We start from the raw sequence: 19,809 nt of genomic DNA on the forward strand, positions 1-19,809 counted from the left end.
TAGATTCATAGGATTTTTTTTAAGGATAAATTTGTTCATTCTGGGCATGTTCTGAAGGTTCAATCCTGTTCACTTTCAGATTACACAAGCAATATGTACTTCAATTTAAAAAGGTTAGTTGCTGTAGATACAGAAGTAAATCTCATTTTTCTCCCAAAAGAGATGTATCAATTTTCAAAAATATTAATTTGGGGGATGTAAGCGTCTCCGGCAAAGCCAGCATTTATGCCCATCCCTAATTGCTCTTGATATATGTATACTTTTCTGCAACATCACTGTACAATGAATACCATTGCACAACCTTATAGGTTTAAATTTTATTCAAAAAGTTACTGTTTCATGACATAAATACAAATCAGAACAGTACAATGAACAACAAAATATGGAGGACAACAGGATAAGGTAAATATAAAACATTTCAGTTGGTTGAAAACATACAGTTTGAAGAACTGCCTTAACAACGAAACAAACTTTTTTTTCAAAAGTAGAAAAGTCTGCTTTCACTGATTTTTAAAAATCATATATACAGTCCTCAGCAGTTCTTTAACGCAGTGGTGTAAGGAACACTAAAGGCAGTACTGCCAAATATGAGCAATGTTCTTAAAGTGTGTAAAAGCAAACTAGTCTTCAGAAGACAACCATTTATTCATGGCATATCTAATGAACTGATAATAAAATTTGATGCAATAGCCAAGTTTTTATTTTTGGCAAATAAAGCCAAGTATTCATCCAATTGAAATAAAAGAAGAGTTTGTAGCAATTGGAGTTCAGAGGTTATGTACTGCAAGCAGTTTAAGGCATGGAATGATTTAAAGAAAATACTTAATAGATGAAAGAAGACCGGCAAGAAGTGTCATGTACATTTTTTTTATTATAAGTTAATGTCAACATAGAGTTGATAAAATAACCAGCTGCCAGAGTACTGCAGAACAATGTTGAAAAGCGTTCTATGAGTTATTAGAAACTTTATAATTATGACGGAAAATTTACCATAAAAATTAAAAACATGAACCCAAATTTAAGGAATAACATAAATGGGTAATTTTCTTGGTGTCTAGTATCTTCAAACTATTTTACATTATTAAAACAAATTGTACTATGACCAGCTGTAGTTCATTTAACCTGAAGATTGCTTGCAAAGACAGATGTGAATAAAATATAAAATACAAATTTAAAAATTACTTAAGCATGAATATCCATGCTATTTTAGACGCTGTTAATTTTATTATAATTTTTAAACCTCGTCCTTTTGTTTGGAATTTCAAAGTATGAAAAACTGAACAAGATTCGCAATTATAAAATCAGCACCAATCATATATATATTTTTTATTTAAAATTTAGTTCCCTATTCCCAAACTCTATCAAGTCAAATAATTGTTTAGAGAAACTTTCAAACATACTACACCAAGCTCATTTAATCAGAGACACAATACAGTGGCACTACTGGAAGGAATTTAACTTGCTTCCATAATTTTACAGTCTCTTAAAATATCAATTTATCAGGCAACAAACTGCCTCTTCAAAGCACTTAATCTAGGTGAACAGTGAACAACTCCATTAAGCATTCTCCTGAAAGGAGAAAATCTGTACAGTTTTAATAGTTTAACTGCATTAACCAAAATATTTCTTTTAAAACTACCTCTGATATCATTCATAAAATGACATTTTCTCAGAACATTGAAACTCCAAGGACCTAAAAGGAATAGGAAAATACCTTTTATTAGAACAAGAATACAACAAAAATTACAACTAAAGTAATTCTGGAAAGTAACTTTGAAATACTGTTGGTACTTCACAATTAAACATTTTATAACTTTCCATAATTTTCAAGAGGATTTAAACACAAGTAGTAAATTTATATTTAATACACTAAATTATTTTTCTACTTAGCAATCTTGGAATAAGAGATGTCACCTTAATAGTTAGGGTTCACTTGCCATCTAGTGGACATTCTGCATAACTACAGCCAGAGCTAATTACTTAAAGCAAATACTGACGAAAAGGATTCAAATATTCAGTGGAAGTCAGGAATGATTTATGGAAATCATCTTCACTGTGCGGGTATTGAACCATTGTAATTTAGCACCTGTGGGATTGTAACATTTAAGGTGCAGAATGTACCTAGTTTTGATACATCTGACCCTGCCTCAGGACAGAGGCTGAACTCTTGGGAGATATAACAGGAGACAGATCAGTCCAAGCAGCAGCTGTTGGCAACAGCTCAGCTGGGGAGCTGGGACTGCCTGTGAATAGAGGCTGGAGTATAGCCTGGCCAACACAGTGGGATGCATGCTTAGAAAGTTGGCACAGTAAGGAAAAGAAGACCACAAAAGATGGATCTGAGAGCAAAATCTGAGAGCTGGATCTGCGAGAAGACTAGAATAGTGTGCTTTTTGGCTAGGATTGTACCCGTGGGAATTGGTTGGAGTAAAGCTGCTGTTGGCTAGGGATCAGACTAGCTCCTAGAAGGAGAAACTAAAATTCCTCACAAGGAAGACAAGCGTTTTAAGGGTGACTCATGGTGACCTATAAAATCTGGACTGTTCAGCCAATTTGTAAGATCGGTCTTAATTGTATCTGTCATTTAAGGTGCAATTGATAGCTGACATTTGCCCACAATTTGCCTGTTAATTAATGTCTAACATCTAGAATTAACATGAGGTAGAGGATAGATAGTACAAACTCTTCTGATTGTTTAAAACCATGTAATATTGTGACTTTGTTCTTAGCAAAGAAGGGTGATAAAATTTCATTTACTTGAAACAAGTTACTGATTCTGAACCAGATGATCATAACGGATGTTATTTAAATATATTATAGTTTCTTACTGTGCATACTACTACATCAAGTACAACATATTATTTAACAAAATCCAATTCCATTAAGTTACAGTAGCAAATCCAAAACACTGCGAGAAGTCCTCCGGGCCAGGAAACTCAATTCCTAAATAAATTCACCAGTCAATTATATTCCCCTTAGCTACTAAGTGCTGACTTGAAAACAACCAACATATAAAAATGACAGGCAGGAAAAAACAGCCTATCCCAGAGTCTTGATGACTGGAGCATCGAAACATTGCTCCGTGAAAACATTGAAAACTGCTTACAGAAATTTAAACAAGATTTTAAATTTGTGTACTTTTCTAGCTATCAGATTTGTAGATAAGAATTGCTATATAAGGTATTACATTAGATTGCGAAGTTACTTTAATGGATTACCATTGAGGACCCCCCACCCACTGCCCCCAACATCCAAGTAAAGGGTTATTTCAACATACACTGCATTATCATAAACCTCACTTGTTGTGGACTGAGGGAAAATGTATATATCTAGAACCAAGGATCCTGTGATTAAGCTGCTAGCATAAACTGCCAAAATTCACGTATGTTCAATTTGTACCCATCTGAGAACACCTCATTTTTTCCTGGAGCGTACAATCCAGATTTCTTACAAATAATTTTATTTCCCTTTATTACTTACCTTTCTCCACTCTTCATTGAAAAGCACCTATTTGGCACTTTTCCTAACCATTTGGCTGAGGTTGGGACCTCAGGCATTCTAAAACTTTGATGCTTCAATGCACATAGACATCTGAAATATCATCACCTTAAACCCCATATTCTGAAGGCTAACAGAAGATTTTTAGACTCACCGAGTCATCCATTATTGAGGCAGGGTCAAAGAAATCTGGTTTTAATTCATTTCTTTCACGTCTATTCTTGGATGGTGGCTAAAAAGAAAAACAACTTGCATTCAGAATTTTTGCTCAAATTTTAAAAGTTGATCTATTTTTTTTTTGGAACATTATTACCAGATCAATGTCGATGGTGTCAAAATCCATGCCTTCATTAAGATCTTCAATACGACCCTCTGATGACATCATTACATCTTCCACTATTGGTTCTTCATCATCCTCCATCAAACCCGTACCACGTCGACTAGAAAAGAAAATAATCTGTAAATTCTCATGCCAGTGGTTGCTGTCCTGACCTATGCATCAGGATATTTTGGAAAAATAGGCTATTAACATCACCAAATGGGTAATGGGGATATTTAATGTACATGGGCTGCTGAAGCCAGAGATCAAAGACTGAAATGGTGGCCTTTGATAAGCCAGAAAATTAACATTTTCTACTAGATGATAGATAAATCATATATTTTTTAAGATTAGATCTTTTTCTGCAGAAGGAATATTACAAACATATTTTTCATTTCCCACCATGCCCCAAGTTGTTCCAGCACTTTCAGAGGCAGTTTACACAATACAAATATTTTAATGTGAAAAATCTGCTTCAATCATTCTGATACCATGGCTGATAGTAGTAACAAGTTACTAGTGCTCTTTGAAAGCACGAGGTGGTTCTGATAGTTGATCATAAGAACTTTTGTTTTTAAGGAATATATCTTTTGACTTAGCATTGTGTATGCAATTTACAAATCCAAAAAGTCCCAAATTGTGACATGAACATTTTTCTGTCTATACTTCTGATCCACTTATCTATGAGAAATGAAAAGGGCACATGGTTTAAAAAACATTCAGGTACGGTATAGAAATCTATTCTGATCTTTGCTTCTTAATGCTCTGCTTTCTTAGCTATCTATTTCCACAAAGAAACACGTGTGAATATGGAAATGGTAAACACCGAGTAAGTTAGGGTAAATGCAGTACTTTCTAGGATAACCTTAAGTTTACGGAGGGGTTTGTGGAAGATATGAAGCCAGCCAGGAAAGCATTAGATTAATTAAGTCTACAAGAAAGTCTAGAACAAAGGGGTGTATTAGGTTTTTAACAAAAGAAACGTTTAGGCGTGGACAGAGATGGTCAATGTTACAAGCTGCTTTTTATGATTATGGGGTCAAAAACTCATTTCAGTGTCAAACAAGACATTGAGGTTCAGGATGAGACAAATGACAAAGGAAGAAATGGAATTAGTGGCTAAGGAACAGAGTTCGTGGCGGAGGCCAAAGATGACGACTTTGGTCGCCCCAACATCAAACAGGAAAGACCTGTGGCTCATCCGGGACTGGATGTTGGACAAGCAGTCTCACAGCATAAAGGAAATGGAGGTGGCGAGAGAGATAGTGGAACCTGGCATCATGTCTTCATATAATGTTGCTGTGGGGTATCATTTAGATGAGAAATTGAAGGGGCATCGATCTGGGGCTGAGAAGCCATTCGGGGAGATTCTCTGGCTATAACTGAACAAATTAAGAGTAGAATCATGTGAGGGATGGGCAATTGAGGTCAAGCATTGGAGGAAGATAGTGTGGTAAGCCATATTAGACTGCAAACAGGTAGAGAAGGGCGAGGGTTAGTGTACCATAGTCAGTCATAAAAGACCTTATTTGTGATTTTGATTAGGGCCGTTTTAGTACTGTGGTGGGTCAGAAGCCTGATTAGAGAGATTCAAAGCTGGAGTTGCGGGAAAGATGGGCATGGATTTGGGAGACCACATCACATTCAAGGTCTTGAGAGGAAAGGAAGTTGATCGACTGGTAAGTTTTCAAGCGGTTAGGTTTGAAGCACTGAAGTGTTAAGAGTGGATTTTTTTTTTGAAGATGGGTAATAATGGCAGATGTGAAAGGGATAAGTTTTTTTTACAATATCAGCTAGCGTGGGAGTCAGGAAGGGACGCTGGATGGTCAGCAGTTTATTGGGAACAGGAGCAAGAGATGGGTTTCAATTGCAGATGGCTGGGAGAGGGCATGAGAAGAGATAGGAAAAGTAAGAGAAAAAGATAAGAGTTCAGAGTTGGGGCAGGGGTGAAGCTTGGCTTATAGACAAAGAAACGGGAGGGTTGCAACAGAGGCAACACTTATTGGTGTTGGCAGAAGAGAGAGCTTTAAGGAGATGGTTGGAAGTGAAGAAAAGCAGCCAGGGGTTATCTTTGCATTTCAGCATAATCCTGAAGTAATCAGCAGTTTTGGAAGAGGAAAGCAGGGCCCAAAAATGCTTGATGTGGTCCTGCCATGTTTAGCAATGAATAACTAGATAAGTTGTACGCCATTCATGTTCAGAAGTGAAGAGGAAAGTTGAAAGCTAACTAGTAAGTTGGTAAAGATCCATGCAAATAGAAAATAATTTCTTGCAGCAGTTACAATTTTAACAAATAAATCTAAGCAGAAAATGTACAAACTGAGAAAAACAGCTTGGTCATGGATAGGACAACAGCTACTAACTTCACTTATCACTCTATCATGCAAAATGTTATTATAGCATTTTGCAGGACTTACATGGCATGTTGCAGATTTGATCTTAATTTGACGTAATTCATTGCAGCTCGTTCTTGTTGCCTTGCTTCTTCTTGTTGTCTCTGGGCAATCAACCAGGACATCTGACTACTGGACAAAAGGCATAGAAACATATAAGAAGTTGGAAATGAATTCTTAATTTTAATTAATTCAGAGTTAAGGAACTCCAAGAAAAAAACTATGGTTTCTGCTTTATACTGTATAATTGCATCTATAGATATCCTACTTTACTGGACAAACATTCTAAGTTGCATTTTGCTGTTTAGCTTTCTCGTTCAGACTGTATGTTTGTGGATGTGTATCCTAGCTTCCTTGAAAACTTATAAAATATCTGAAAATTATTGATTTTTAAAAAATAGTGGTTAGATATAGCTCAGGATTAGTTTTAAAATATTCAGGGGTGGAGGGTGGGAGCAATTTTCCCTAGATATTTTAAACACGAAAGAACCTTTGAGGTGAAGGGATTTCTAAACTGACGAGCCAGTTTAATCTGCATTTCATGCAAAATGCCACCTTAAACAATTGATTGCCACTTAAATTGCCTACACACGAGCATTAAGGTAGCTGCTACACAGCGTTTTAATGGCTAGCCTGCTCCTCATAATGATCAGCTGATTGGAGGAAAGAGTAGTTGCTGCAGAGGGTTTCAAGTGCTCCTCTAAGGTATATTAATCACCCTTTACTGTTCATTTGCTGCTCGAAGTTTGAAGAGGGCTTTTGAAACACATTGGGAGACTTTCTAGGGCACTTTGTCAAATGTTCACCAATACAGTATCAATGTTTACTCTGTAAATTATCTGAGGACTTCACCTAAAAAGGACAAGTGCTGTGCTACTCTACCTTACAAGAGTCACCAGGAGAAAGGGAGTGCATCGTCATCAGCATGTTGATGTTACAAAACTTGGAAGCATTGTAAACTGTAAGGATGACAGTGTAGAACTTCAAAATGACATAGATAAGTTGATGGAGTAGGCAGATAGGTGGCAGATGAAGTTCAATGCAGAGAAGTGCTGGTGATTCATTTTGGTAGGAGGAACATGGAGGAGCAAAATAAAATAAGGAGTACCATTCTAAAGGGTATGCAGGAGCACAAGGACCTGGGTATATTATGTGTATAAGTCATTAAAGGTGGCAGGACAGGTGGAGAGAGCAGCTGTTAAAGCATACAATAACCCAGGCTTTATTAATAGGGGCATAGAGTACAAGAGCAAGGTGGTTATGCTGAACTTGTATAGGACACTAACCAGACCTCAAATGGAGTATTATGTGGTTCTGTTGAAGAGTCATACGGACTTGAAACGTTAACTGTATTCCTCTCCTCAGATGCTGTCAGACCTGCTGAGTTTTTCCAGGTATTTTTTTTTTGTTTTGGATTTCCAGCATCCGAGTTTTTTGCTTTTATTCTATGTAGAGGTATTGTGTGTGGCACCACACTTTAGGAAGGATATGAATGCATTGGAGAGAGTGCAGAAGAGGTTTAGAAAAATAGTTCCAGGGATGCGAAACTTCAGTCACGAAGATAGATTGGAGAAGTTGGGACTGTTGTCCTTGGAGAGGAAAAGGCTAAGAGGAGATTTGATAGGGGTGTTTAAAATCATGAGGGGGCTGGACAGAGTAGATAGGGAAAAACTATTTCGGCTTGTAAAACGATCGAGAGGGCACAGATTTAAAGTGTTTTGCAAAAGGAGCAATTGTAACGTGAGAAAAAACTCTGGCGCACAGTGAGTGGTTCGGGTCTGGAAGTGTGGTGGAGGCAGGTTCAAACGAAGCATTCAAGAGGCATTAGATGATTACTTAATAGAAACAATGTGCAGGGTTATGGAGAAAAGGCAGGGGAATGGCATTGAGTCATAATGCTCATTCAGAGAGCCAGTGCAGACACGATGGGGCGAATGGCCTCCTTCTGCAACGAACAAATCTGGGATTCAGTGATATTGCTAGAGGAGCCCCCGAGAGGAATGGGTGAAGTACTTAATGCCAGGCAGAGTAGCAGTAGTTGCTGCAGGAGAGCAAGGCAGACTCCCTTTCTGCCCTGCGAGTGAAGGATATCCCTCCTCCACCAGGATTCCGATAGGATATCACAGAATCTATGCAAGCTCTCACTCGATCCATAAACAATTCAGAAACAGGTTGGTGTGTGTCAGCCAGTCCATTCCAAACCTTCAGTGAAAGAACTAAGTGGAGCTAACATACACTGCTCCAGAAAAATCTAATCTAATCAGTGCTTGAATCCTAACCTGCACATAGTTAATTTAGCACCTCAGGAAAAGTTCAAATTATGGTAATCAACAATTAGGATTAAAATTGCCTGCTAAAACTAGACTTTCAAATAGGCTTATCTTATTAACCAGCATCCACTTAGTGTCTATTTTCACCCTTTTATCAAAATAACTCTCTAAGTTTTAAAATGATACCAGAATTCAATTGGGTAGATACAGAGAAACTACTTCCTCTATTGATTATATCCAGAACAAAAGCATCTTAAAATCAAAGCAGAGCCATTTAGGAGTGAAATTAGGATGCATTTTTTCATATGAAGATGAGTGAAAATCTGTAACATCCAAAAAGCTGTGGATGCTAGGTCAAATGAAATTTTCAAAGACAATGGTCAATGTTGGGTAAAAGCCTCAAGGGATATGGAGCAATGGCAGTTAAATGGAGTTACAGTGCAGATCAGCCATGATCTAGCTGAATGGCAAAACATGTTCAAAGTATGAACAGCCTATTCCTGTTTGGCTGTTATACTGGTAAATGGCTACAACACTGCTGCAGCATCAGTGAGCTAAGTTTTTATTTAAACTGCATGTGAGTGAGTGTGTAAGTGAGTGAGAGAGTGTGTGTGAGTGAGTGAGAGAGTGTGTGAGTGTGAGAGAGTGTGTGAGTGTGTGAGTAAGCGAGAGCAAGTGTGAGCGTGAGTGAAAGCGAGAGCGAGTGTGAGTGAGCGAGTGTGAGTGAGCGAGAGCGAGTGAGCGTGAGCAAGTGAGCGTGAGCGAGTGAGCGTGAGCGAGTGAGCGTGAGCGAGTGAGCGTGAGCGAGAGCGAGTGAGCGTGAGCGAGAGCGAGAGCGAGAGAGCGTGAGCGAGAGAGCGTGAGCGAGAGCGAGAGAGCGTGAGCGAGAGCGAGTGTGAGCGAGAGCGAGCGAGAGCGAGAGCGAGCGAGAGCGAGAGCGAGAGCGAGAGTGAGCGAGAGCGAGAGCGAGAGCGAGCGTGAGCGAGAGAGAGCATGAACGAGAGAGAGCGTGAGCGAGAGAGAGCGTGAGCGAGAGAGAGCGTGAGCGAGAGAGAGCGTGAGCGAGAGAGAGCGTGAACGAGAGCGAGCGTGAACGAGAGCGAGAGAGCGAGACCGAGTGAGTGTGTGAGTGTGAGCGAGAGAGCGAGTGTGAGCGAGAGAGCGAGTGTGAGCGAGAGAGCGAGTGTGAGCGAGAGAGCGAGTGTGAGCGAGAGAGCGAGTGTGAGCGAGAGAGCGAGTGTGAGCGAGAGAGCGAGTGTGAGCGAGAGAGCGAGTGTGAGCGAGAGAGCGAGTGTGAGCGAGAGAGCGAGTGTGAGCGAGAGAGCGAGTGTGAGCGAGAGAGCGAGTGTGAGCGAGAGAGCGAGTGTGAGCGAGAGAGCGAGTGTGGGCGAGAGAGCGAGTGTGGGCGAGAGAGCGAGTGTGAGCGAGAGAGCGAGTGTGAGCGAGAGAGCGAGTGTGAGCGAGAGAGCGAGTGTGAGCGAGAGCGTGAGCGAGAGCGAGTGTGAGCGAGAGCGAGTGTGAGCGAGAGCGAGTGTGAGCGTGTGAGTGTGAGCGAGAGCGAGTGAGCGAGAGTGAGTGTGAGTGTGAGCGTGAGCGAGAGAGAGAGAGCGAGAGCGAGTGTGAGCGAGAGTGAGCGAGTGAGTGTGAGCGAGAGCGAGAGCGTGTGAGCGAGAGCGAGAGAGTGTGAGCGAGAGCGAGAGAGTGTGAGCGAGAGCGAGTGAGCGAGAGCGAGTGAGCGAGAGCGAGTGAGCGAGAGCGAGAGCGAGTGAGCGAGAGCGAGTGAGCGAGAGCGAGTGAGCGAGAGCGAGTGAGCGAGAGCGAGTGAGCGAGTGTGAGCGTGAGCGAGTGGGCGAGCGAGCGAGAGCGAGTGGGCGAGCGAGCGTGAGCGAGCGAGAGCGAGTGGGCGAGCGAGCGTGAGCGAGCGAGAGCGAGTGGGCGAGCGAGCGTGAGCGTGAGCGAGTGGGCGAGCGAGCGTGAGCGAGTGGGCGAGCGAGCGTGAGCGAGTGGGCGAGCGTGAGCGTGAGCGAGTGGGCGAGCGAGCGTGAGCGAGTGGGCGAGCGTGAGCGTGAGCGAGTGGGCGAGCGAGCGTGAGCGTGAGCGAGTGGGCGAGCGTGAGAGAGAGCGCGCGCGAGAGAGAGCGCGCGCGAGAGAGAGCCCGCGCAAGGGAGAGCGCGCGAAAGAGACTGTGTGTGAGGCAGTGTGTGTGCGCGCGTGTGTGTGCGCGCGCGCATGTGTGTGTGAGTGTGAGACAGAGCGAGTGCAAGAGTGTGCGCTGGATGGGGGGGAGAGGGTGGTGGAGAAAGAAAGAGAAACGGAGGGAAAAGAAATGTAAGAGAGAAATGACAGCAAGAAAGGCAGAGTGAGAGAGCGTGTGCATATATGTGAGAAAGAGACGGGCGGGGTCAGGTACATCAGTGCTGGAGAACAGAACACTTCCCATTTCAGCAAATGCTAGGTTCAATATAATGAGATGTAGAGGAAACCTCCATTGTGTCTCAAAGCCAAATCAATTGTAACACTGTTACAATTTTCCAACTCACACTAGCGGCTTTTGGAATGAGAATGCCAATTTAGTACCAGCTAGTTCTGACTTCAGCACTTTGTGAACCCACATCCATTAGGTGTAAGACTAACGTCAAATTCACTGTACCACTTAGCCATCTATGTACCCAAGTTTGATTGTAAATGCCATGAATTATTTTAGCCATAAAGCTATGGGAACATAAGATTGGCAACCACTTTCAGGGAAAAGTTAAAATGAAAGGGGAATTAAAACTTTTGTCTTTGCCCATTTTCAGGCACCACTTTGCAGCTACCAGATCTAATAACCAGGAAAGGTCACAAATACAATCTTAGATGGCTTAATGCCCCAGAGAAAAATTGCAAGTGTTATTCTCACAGCAAGCTGCTAGGAGAGGAAACAAGTGAGAAACTCATCTCTGGCTTTCTTTTCTGCTTAATACACCAAAAATTAAATTAGCTATCAACTTATTGCAATCTAAAATATATATGAACAGAAGAGGATTACATTAACTGAGTAAAGGCCACTTTCCTATCAATATGATTGAAAGAGTTGACATAAAAAATGGATTTGTTGCTGCAGGATTTTTTTGCCAACATAAACAACTGAGAGAAGGGTTAAATGTATTTGTAGATAACAAAATCAACTCTAAACGTACTTGTAGTCCACAGCAGGTTGATGTTGTTGTGGCATTTGGTATACCCCCATATAACTTTCTTCTTCAGGCCTCAGCCTCTTCGCCTCTCTCATAACAGTGGAAGTCAACTGTGGAGTTTGCATCATGAGTGGTGACTGCAGACTATGTTCTCTGCTGATCCATGATCCATCATTGCTTTCCTCTGCTATAAAAGTTGCACAGAATGTCAGCTTTTCAATTTTCCCAACATAACCATAAAAGCTATTAAACTCAAAAACCAATAATGTCTTGTAAAAGAAAACAAGTAGTACTTAATTTATCTTCTCCCATCCTCCTTCCTTTCAAGGACCCATTCCCATACATATCTTTGCAACTGAGGACTTTTGGGACAGCCCACATCTGCTAATGTTATTCTAAAATCAGTTGATAAGAGGTGCACAAGACTAACTGGATTATATTGCCCTCCAATTTTTCTCTGGAAGAGACAGGGAGGAAATGCTGTTCTGAACAATCTAACTGTAACTCAGTACTCTCTGTGTGGGTAATCATAGGTTAAAATTTCCCTTCATTAATTGGTGTAGCACATGAGAACAGCAGTGTTTCATTTCATCTAGACATTAAAATGTCACTGAGCAGGAAATGTTCTAGCAGACTTAAAAGGCTACGTGCATATACAATGCTAATGGACAACTAGTGTGATGCAGTAGCCTTGAATATTGAACAGTGCAATGTAAACACTTGCTTATGTCCTGTATTCACACGTGTACATTCCTACACTCAGCAGGTAGTTCAGTATGCAGCCCTTTTAATAAAGCCTGTGTGCGTATAGAGGATGGAATTCGGAGGAGACCAGGTGCACAGTGGACAATTGAACTGCCTTTCAGAACTGGGACCAAGATATGGATCCAGACTAGATTTTTGAGATGAAAGCCTTATTTTGCATGACTGTTTAGCAACACCATCAGCTAGGCCAATTTTAAGCCAGTGGGGAAGGAGCCCAAAAATGACTTGGTACTAAGTGTGCAGTTTCACTAACTATTAGGAAGATGTTGTAAAATGTGCTGAATTTGTGTAAATTGAAGATGATATTCTTTGGGGAAGGGACATGGAGGAGACCCAAGCTATCTTTGAGGTTAAAAGAATCTGAGCTGCATTTAACTCATGCAAGCCAAAGGGGTTTATTACTCATACTAGGTAAAGGCAAAAATTAAAATTCCATTCCCCACTAGACAAAATTTTTATACAACATTATATAGTAAGTTAACAGGTAATGTGTGGTATAGTTTGAGGCCCTCAGAAGATAATGGAATAAATTTCAGCTGGCAAGATAACCACGTCAAAGCAGAGTTAAATGGATATTTTTTATGGGATGGTAGATACAAAAGGAGAGAGCATGGGTGACATCATGTGATATCCATGACCAGCCTAGTTATGATTACTGACAAATTTAAACAATTCTAATTTATTCTTCCCACACATCTAACAAAAGTGTACATGGTATTGGGTGGTCAACAAGCAATACCACAATTTTTTTTAATTACAGGGAGTCTCAAATCTGAAGTTCAATCTATCAGCTATGTTGGAGACACAAAAAGTTTTGTGATGTAGGATTCTTCCAAATACTGTTCAAACTCTCTGAGCTAGTGCCCAGGAAGAGCTTCTTCAGATCATTTGATAGATCCTGGACTAGGCTGAGATGGATTTTTGGAGGCCTGGGGAAGAAATCATGCAGAAAAGAAGGGCTTTGGCTTGCAGCAAGATTTTATCAGCACTCTGGAAGGAGTATCAATCTCATGGCAATGAGCAAACATAAGAAAAAAATATTTAAATGTCTATCACTGTGGTAATATTTAATTTGGGCAACATACTTGATGGAGATGAAATGGAAGTAGCTGTAATTTTGTATTAGCAAAGCCCCTATTTATAATAAATTTGATCGAGCAGTTGATGATGAACAATGAAGTATGTAGCATTGACTATGAACATCTATATTAGCAAGGTATACAATCTATCCTTGTATGTACTTCCACCATGAAGGTCGATGTCCAATATCTGAAGAAGAATTGCCAAAATTTAGCATAACAGGTGTGAGAAAGTGCCTTCTGAAAATCAACTCCGAGTCAACATGTTCAAATATCCAAATCTAACTTTGTTTGGGTCACAAAGATGCAAGCAGTTTCCGCTGAACCTTTGCACCTCCAACTGGTGATGCTACAGTGGGTACAGTTAAATTCCATGTTGCTGCCATCCTTCTGACTGCAATGCAATGACTGATTATAGCAAGATATGCTGCTCTTCATCCTGTTTCTAAGGAAGCCCTTGTATCTGTTGTCTGTTTGGTGAGGACTCAAACCAACAATTCTCTGACCAAATAACAATGGTTCCTCAACTTGTGAGGAGATGGAGTTCTTTGTGGCTGAAATGCATGCAAGGTTGCGTGCATGTGATAAAGGTTTGGAACAGAGTCAGTCCATTGCAGACATCACCATTCATATCTAAGCCAGGTGCACAGATATTTCACCAGAAAGCATGGATTGTTTAAATTAGGTTGGAAGCGTAGACCCAGCACTGAAGGAAATGATACTTCCCAGCTGGCTCCAGATATCTCTGAAAAATTAGATCCTAATGGGTCCTAGCTGGGTAAACAACAGGAAACTTATTAGTAGGATATTGCACAACTTTAGCAGACAGTCCCAAAGCCTTGGTGGTTCTGAACCTGCACCCAAGATCGCTTGATAGTGTCTCCCTATGGGAGGAGGGTGCACATCTTGTATCAGGCAAACAAAAATTCTGGATTTCCAGTAGCTTGAGTTAGGGACCCTTAAGTATAGGAAAGCATCTTTCCACATAAGACATCTGACAGACCAAAGGAAAAACTACAAAATTCTCAAACACACCTTCCAGGAATATACTGAATGAACTTGAAACTGAGGCCAGACTGCCTTGCTCTCCCAACCAAAGATGAGGAGGATATCTTGTGAGAACTATGTTTAATGAAATCGTTAACTCATCTTTCGTAAATGCACTTTCAGTTTTGGGGAAACGTCATTATATAATCAACTTAGATATCAGTATCTTTTCTAAAGAGAAATTTCCAGTCCATGGAAATCCATGTTTCACGATAGTAAGATAATAAGCACATTCATCAAACAGAAATCTAAAGGAAGTCACCAGTTAAGACAAGTTTCACCTCCAACAATGAGTTTATAACTATATCTACAATGCAAAATATTGAAATTTTTGAAAAAAATTCTAATTACAGAATTAATTGGAATATATGTTAAATCTCAGACATGAAAAAGTCCTCCGCCCCAAACTAATACAATGCATTTTGAAAATTGTAAATAAAACATAACTAGACGAAAACTAAATGTTTTTAAATGTACACATTATTTTCCTTCAATTCAAATTCTAGGTGCATAGTTCAAATTTATTAACTGTAAACTACAATGATAAATATGTTATTGGATTATGTTTGGGTATTTGGTCAATTCACAATATAAAAATCTTCCACAATGCATTCAGTGAACTTGTGAAAACAATGTTTAAACAAGCAGAGCCTTGTCATTCAACAAAATAAAGTGGAAGAAAATACAACATTGGAAATGCCTTGCTACAAGTATAAAAATCTCATTTGTACAATGTTATTGGCCAGGGTGCTGAATTACTTTCTTCCTCTGGCAACTACCAGTTATTAGAAAAAGAAAAATCACATTTATTTGCAGAATAAACCAAATGTCAAATGTGGAAACAATTACTGTATCCACTACCCTTATTTTATATTGCAGATACAGGATCATTTAACACAACAGTATTTTCATTATTTACTTCTGAAATTAGAATATCGAGTGGGCAGCAATGCAAGAAACGTCAAGATTAGCTATGAAGTACAACCAATTGTACCTTGTGCTTCTAAAATAAAATCTCCATCTCAACTGCCATGAAATTAGTTGTCTAGTTCTCTTCCATTATGTGCAATATCTTTTGCCATTAGAAAAAAGGATTATTGTAAAGAAGCCAGGCATATTTAATAACCAAATAAATTTGATATCTGGTTGTGGGATTTATCTAATATATTCCACTAACTGACATGGTCATGCCACCAAACACATCTTCCCTCCCTCTCTCCTTTGCGCATTCTGAAGCAGCTATTACTTCTGCAAGGCCCTGATCCACACGTCAATCACCCCCAGCACCCATTCCCCTTCCTACGGACCTTGAATGCAAACACAGGAGATTCAACCCCTGCTCTTTCATCTCCTCCCTTACCACCATCCAGGGCCCCAAACACTGCTTCTGGTCAAAAAAAGTGATCTATTTGTACTTCTCTCAAATTAGTTTACTGTATTCTTTGTTAACGATGCAGACTCCTCTACACTGGGGAGACCATATACAGATCAGTTGATCACTTTACTGATCTGTTCAGTCCATTAACTTGACCCCAAGCTTCCGGTGGCTTGCCATTTTAGTTTTCCATCCCACCTTGACAGCTCTGTCCTCAACCTCTTACGCTATCCTAATGAAGTTCAACAGATGATCAAAGAACAGCACTTCACCTTTCAATTAGGCACATTACAACCTCCTGAACTCATCTAAGTTCGACAATCTCCACCCACCTAGGTGTTGGTAATGATTGTGCTGATGCCATTTACATCTCGCTTAGATCTTTTTTCTTCTTTTTTTTATTCATTCATGGGATGTGGGCTTCACTGGCTGGGCAACCATTTATTGCCCCTCCCTAATTGCCCTTGAGAAGGTGGTGGTGAGCTGCCTTCTTGAACTGCTGCAGTCCATGTGGTGTAGGTACAGATCCCTTTTATTATTTAATCACTACCACCTTGCATTCCAACAGACCTTCACTACTGTTGTTTCTTTCCCTGTCTCTGTAATTGTATAAAACCTGTTCCACCTTTAACTTGTTAATAGCTCTAACAAAAGGTCATCCACCTGAAACTTTAACTGTTTCTCTCGTCATGGCTAGTGTCTGACCTGCTGAGTATTTCCAGCATTTTCTGTTTTATTTTATCAATGGTTGTAACACTATCCAGTACGTCCCTTATGAACAGACATGGGTGTCAGAAGAAAAAGGTAAAATATTGATGTGTCACACTGGTTGAAGTTAAATTTGCGGGTCTTTGCACACCTAACTTCATAGAACTTAGTATTGCACAACAAGAAACTACTGAAAAAATTGTAAGTAAAGCTTCAAGTATTTTGAAGTTAATTGAAACTGTATTTCAGCATTTTCAGTTGCAGTTTGGACTAAATATCTTCACTATTACTGTGGCTGCTGCTTAAAAGACACTCAAGTGTCATTTACATAAATTTCTTCAATGGTCAAGTGGGTAAGAGTACTAAACCATAAAGCAGAAAAAGAAATCTCCAATTTGGATTCAGAATCTCTGCCAGGCTAAATCATTAATGCATGGCTGTTAGGGCACTACAATTGGCCTTAATTCTGAAGGACTATGGGGAGAGAGCAAAGAAGTGAGAAGGAAAAGATCTTACTCCAGAATGCAATCCAATGAATGCTTCTGGAATGTCTTCATGTGTGGTTTTTAGGTGCAAACAGGGCTTGGGCCCAACTGTGATGCCCTCCATAATAAAACAGTGAGCCAAAAGTGCTTAGGTCAGAAAATTACATCTTAGTTGATCACATGTTTATTATTGAGCAGTGGCCCATATATGCTATAGTTTTGGAAAGCATTTTCCCAACCTGGCCCATGCCCAGGCTGATGTATTTTCACATTAGTAAAAGTAAAAGGTAAAAGAGAAAATCCCAAGATATTCTATAAGTATATCAATGGGAAAGGATAACCAGGGAAAGAATAGGGCCCATTAAGGTCAAAGGGGGCAATCTATGGGTGGAGCCAGAGAACATTGGTAGAGTATTGAACAAATACTTCACATTCGTCATCATCCAAGAGAATGAGGATGAAGGTATCGAACTCGGGGACAGAGACTGCAAGGTTCTTGAGCAAATTGATATAGGGAGTGACATGGTATTGGAGGTGTTGGCAGGCTTAAAAGTGGACAAATCTCCAGGTCCGGATGATTTGTGTCCCAGACTGCTGAGGGGGTCATGGGAGGAGATCGCAGGGGCTCTGACCCAAATTTTTAATTCCTCTCTGGCCACGGGGGAGGTGCCAGAGGATTGGAAAACAGCTAATGTGGCTCTGCTTTTTAAGAAGGGTTGTGGTGATAAGCCAGGGAACTACGCCAGTGAGTCTCACGTCAGTGGTGGGGAAACTATTGGAGAAAATTCTGAAGGAGAGAATCTATCTCCACTTGAAGAGGCAAGGTTTGATCAGGGACAGTCAGCATGGCTTTGTCAGAGGGAGGTCATGCATAAAAATTTGATTGAATTTTTTGAGGTGACCAGTTATGTAAATGAGGGTAGTGCAGATGATGTAGTTTATATGGATTTCAGCAAAGCCTTTGACAAGGTCCCACATGGGAGACTTATAAAGAAGACAAATGCACATGGGATACAGGGTAATTTGATAAGGTGGATTCAAAATTGGCTTAGTTATAGGAGACAGAGGGTGATGACAGAAGACTGCTTTAGTGACTGAAAGCCAGTGTCCGGTGGCGTACCACAGGGATCTGTGCTGAGTCCCCTATTATTTGTCATTTATATAAATGATATAGATGACTATGTGGGGGGGTAGGATTAGTAAATTTGAAGATGACACAAAGATTGGCCGGATGGTTAACAGTGAGGCTGAGTGTCTTGGGCTACAGGAAATAATAGACGGGATGGTCAAAAGGGCAGACAAGAGGCAGATGGAATTTAACCCTGAAAAGTATGAGATGATACACTTTGGAAGGAGTGATTTGACAAGGAAGTATTCAATGAACAGCATGACACTAGGAAGTTCTGAGGAGCAAAGGGACCTTGGCATGTGTGTCCATAGATCTCTGAAGGCTGGGGGGCATATTAGTGGGATGGTGAAAAAGACATATGGGACACTTTCCTTTATCAATCGAGGCACAGATTACAAAAGTAGGGAGGTCATGTTGGAGTTGTATAGAACCTTGGTGAGGCAACAGCTGGAGTACTGTGTGCAGTTCTGGTTGCCACATTATAGGAAGGATGTGATTGCACTGGAGAGGATGCAGAGGAGATTCACCAGGATGTTGCCTGGGATGAAACATTTAAGTTATGAAGAGAGGTTGGATAGACTTGGGTTGTTTTCATTGGAGTAGAGAAGACTGAGGGGCGACCTGATCAAGGTGTACAAGATTATGAGAGGCATGGATAGGGAGCAACTGTTCCCCTTAGTTGAAGGGTCAGTCACAAGGGGACACAAGTTCAAGGTGAAGGACAGGAGGTTTAGGGGGAATGTGAGGAAAAACCTTTTTACCCAGAGGGTGGTGACGGACTGGAATGCGTTGCCTGGGAAGGTGGTGGAGGCGGGTTGCCGCACATCCTTTAAAAAGTACCTGGATGAGCACTTGGCACATCATAACATTCAAGGCTATGGGCCAAGTGCTGGTAAATGGGATTAGGTAGGTAGGCCAGGTGTTTCTCATGTGTTGGTGCAGACTCGATGGGCCGAAGGGCCTCTTCTGCACTGCATGATTCTGTGATTAGAACAAAAACTGCTGTAAATACTCAGCAGGTCAGGTAGTACCTGTGGAGAGAGAAACAAAGTTAAAGTCACAGATTGATGACCTTTCATCAGACCTGGAGAAAGTTAGAGATGTAACAGATTTTAAGGAAGAGACAGGAAAGAATTAAAAGGTCTATGGAAGGCTGGAGAAATTAAACGACTGAAAGAATGGTGGTGGAAGGGAAAATGGCATGAAAAGGGGACCAGTGAAGAAAGAAAAGTTGAGTCTAGAAGTGTAAATAGTTACAACAGAACATTCATAATTACTACTGTCCAGAAAAACGTGGGAGCAGTGATTATGCTCTGAATTTGCTGAACTCAATGTTGAGTCCAGGAGGCTCTGAAGTGCCCTGTTGAAATGTGAGGTGCCATTCCTGGAGATTCAATTGAGCTCTACTGGAACTGTGTAGGAAGTGAAGGCAGCAATGTCAAGGTAGGAGTGGGGCAGAGAATTAAAATGACAGGCAACCAGAAGCTCGGTGCACACTTACTTGATCACCCAAGTTACATTCCGTAGCAGCTCATACAGTATACTACAATGATAGTTGTGCAAGT

At 40.7% G+C, this 19,809-nt stretch overlaps 1 protein-coding gene across 4 annotated transcripts in view; it reads right to left on the reverse strand.

Annotated features, from left to right (window-relative positions):
• Positions 1-305: 305 nt before the first annotated feature.
• Positions 306-19,809, reverse strand: part of stag2b (stromal antigen 2b) — a 168,129-nt gene continuing 148,625 nt past the window's right edge. For 3 of the 4 annotated variants that reach the window (XM_041196235.1, XM_041196237.1, XM_041196234.1), the window contains exons 30-34: positions 11,660-11,843; positions 6,235-6,342; positions 3,812-3,938; positions 3,653-3,730; positions 306-1,693 (exon numbers count right to left, since the gene is read on the reverse strand). In XM_041196235.1, the coding sequence (XP_041052169.1) occupies positions 1,670-1,693; positions 3,653-3,730; positions 3,812-3,938; positions 6,235-6,342; positions 11,660-11,843 (521 nt within the window). In that variant the 3' untranslated portion in view covers positions 306-1,669. The remainder of the gene's footprint in view (positions 1,694-3,652; positions 3,731-3,811; positions 3,939-6,234; positions 6,343-11,659; positions 11,844-19,809) is intronic. The other variant, XM_041196236.1, reaches the window with a different exon arrangement.

The sequence above is a fragment of the Carcharodon carcharias genome, chromosome 9 (assembly GCF_017639515.1).
Source record: "Carcharodon carcharias isolate sCarCar2 chromosome 9, sCarCar2.pri, whole genome shotgun sequence".
NCBI lineage: Eukaryota > Metazoa > Chordata > Chondrichthyes > Lamniformes > Lamnidae > Carcharodon > Carcharodon carcharias.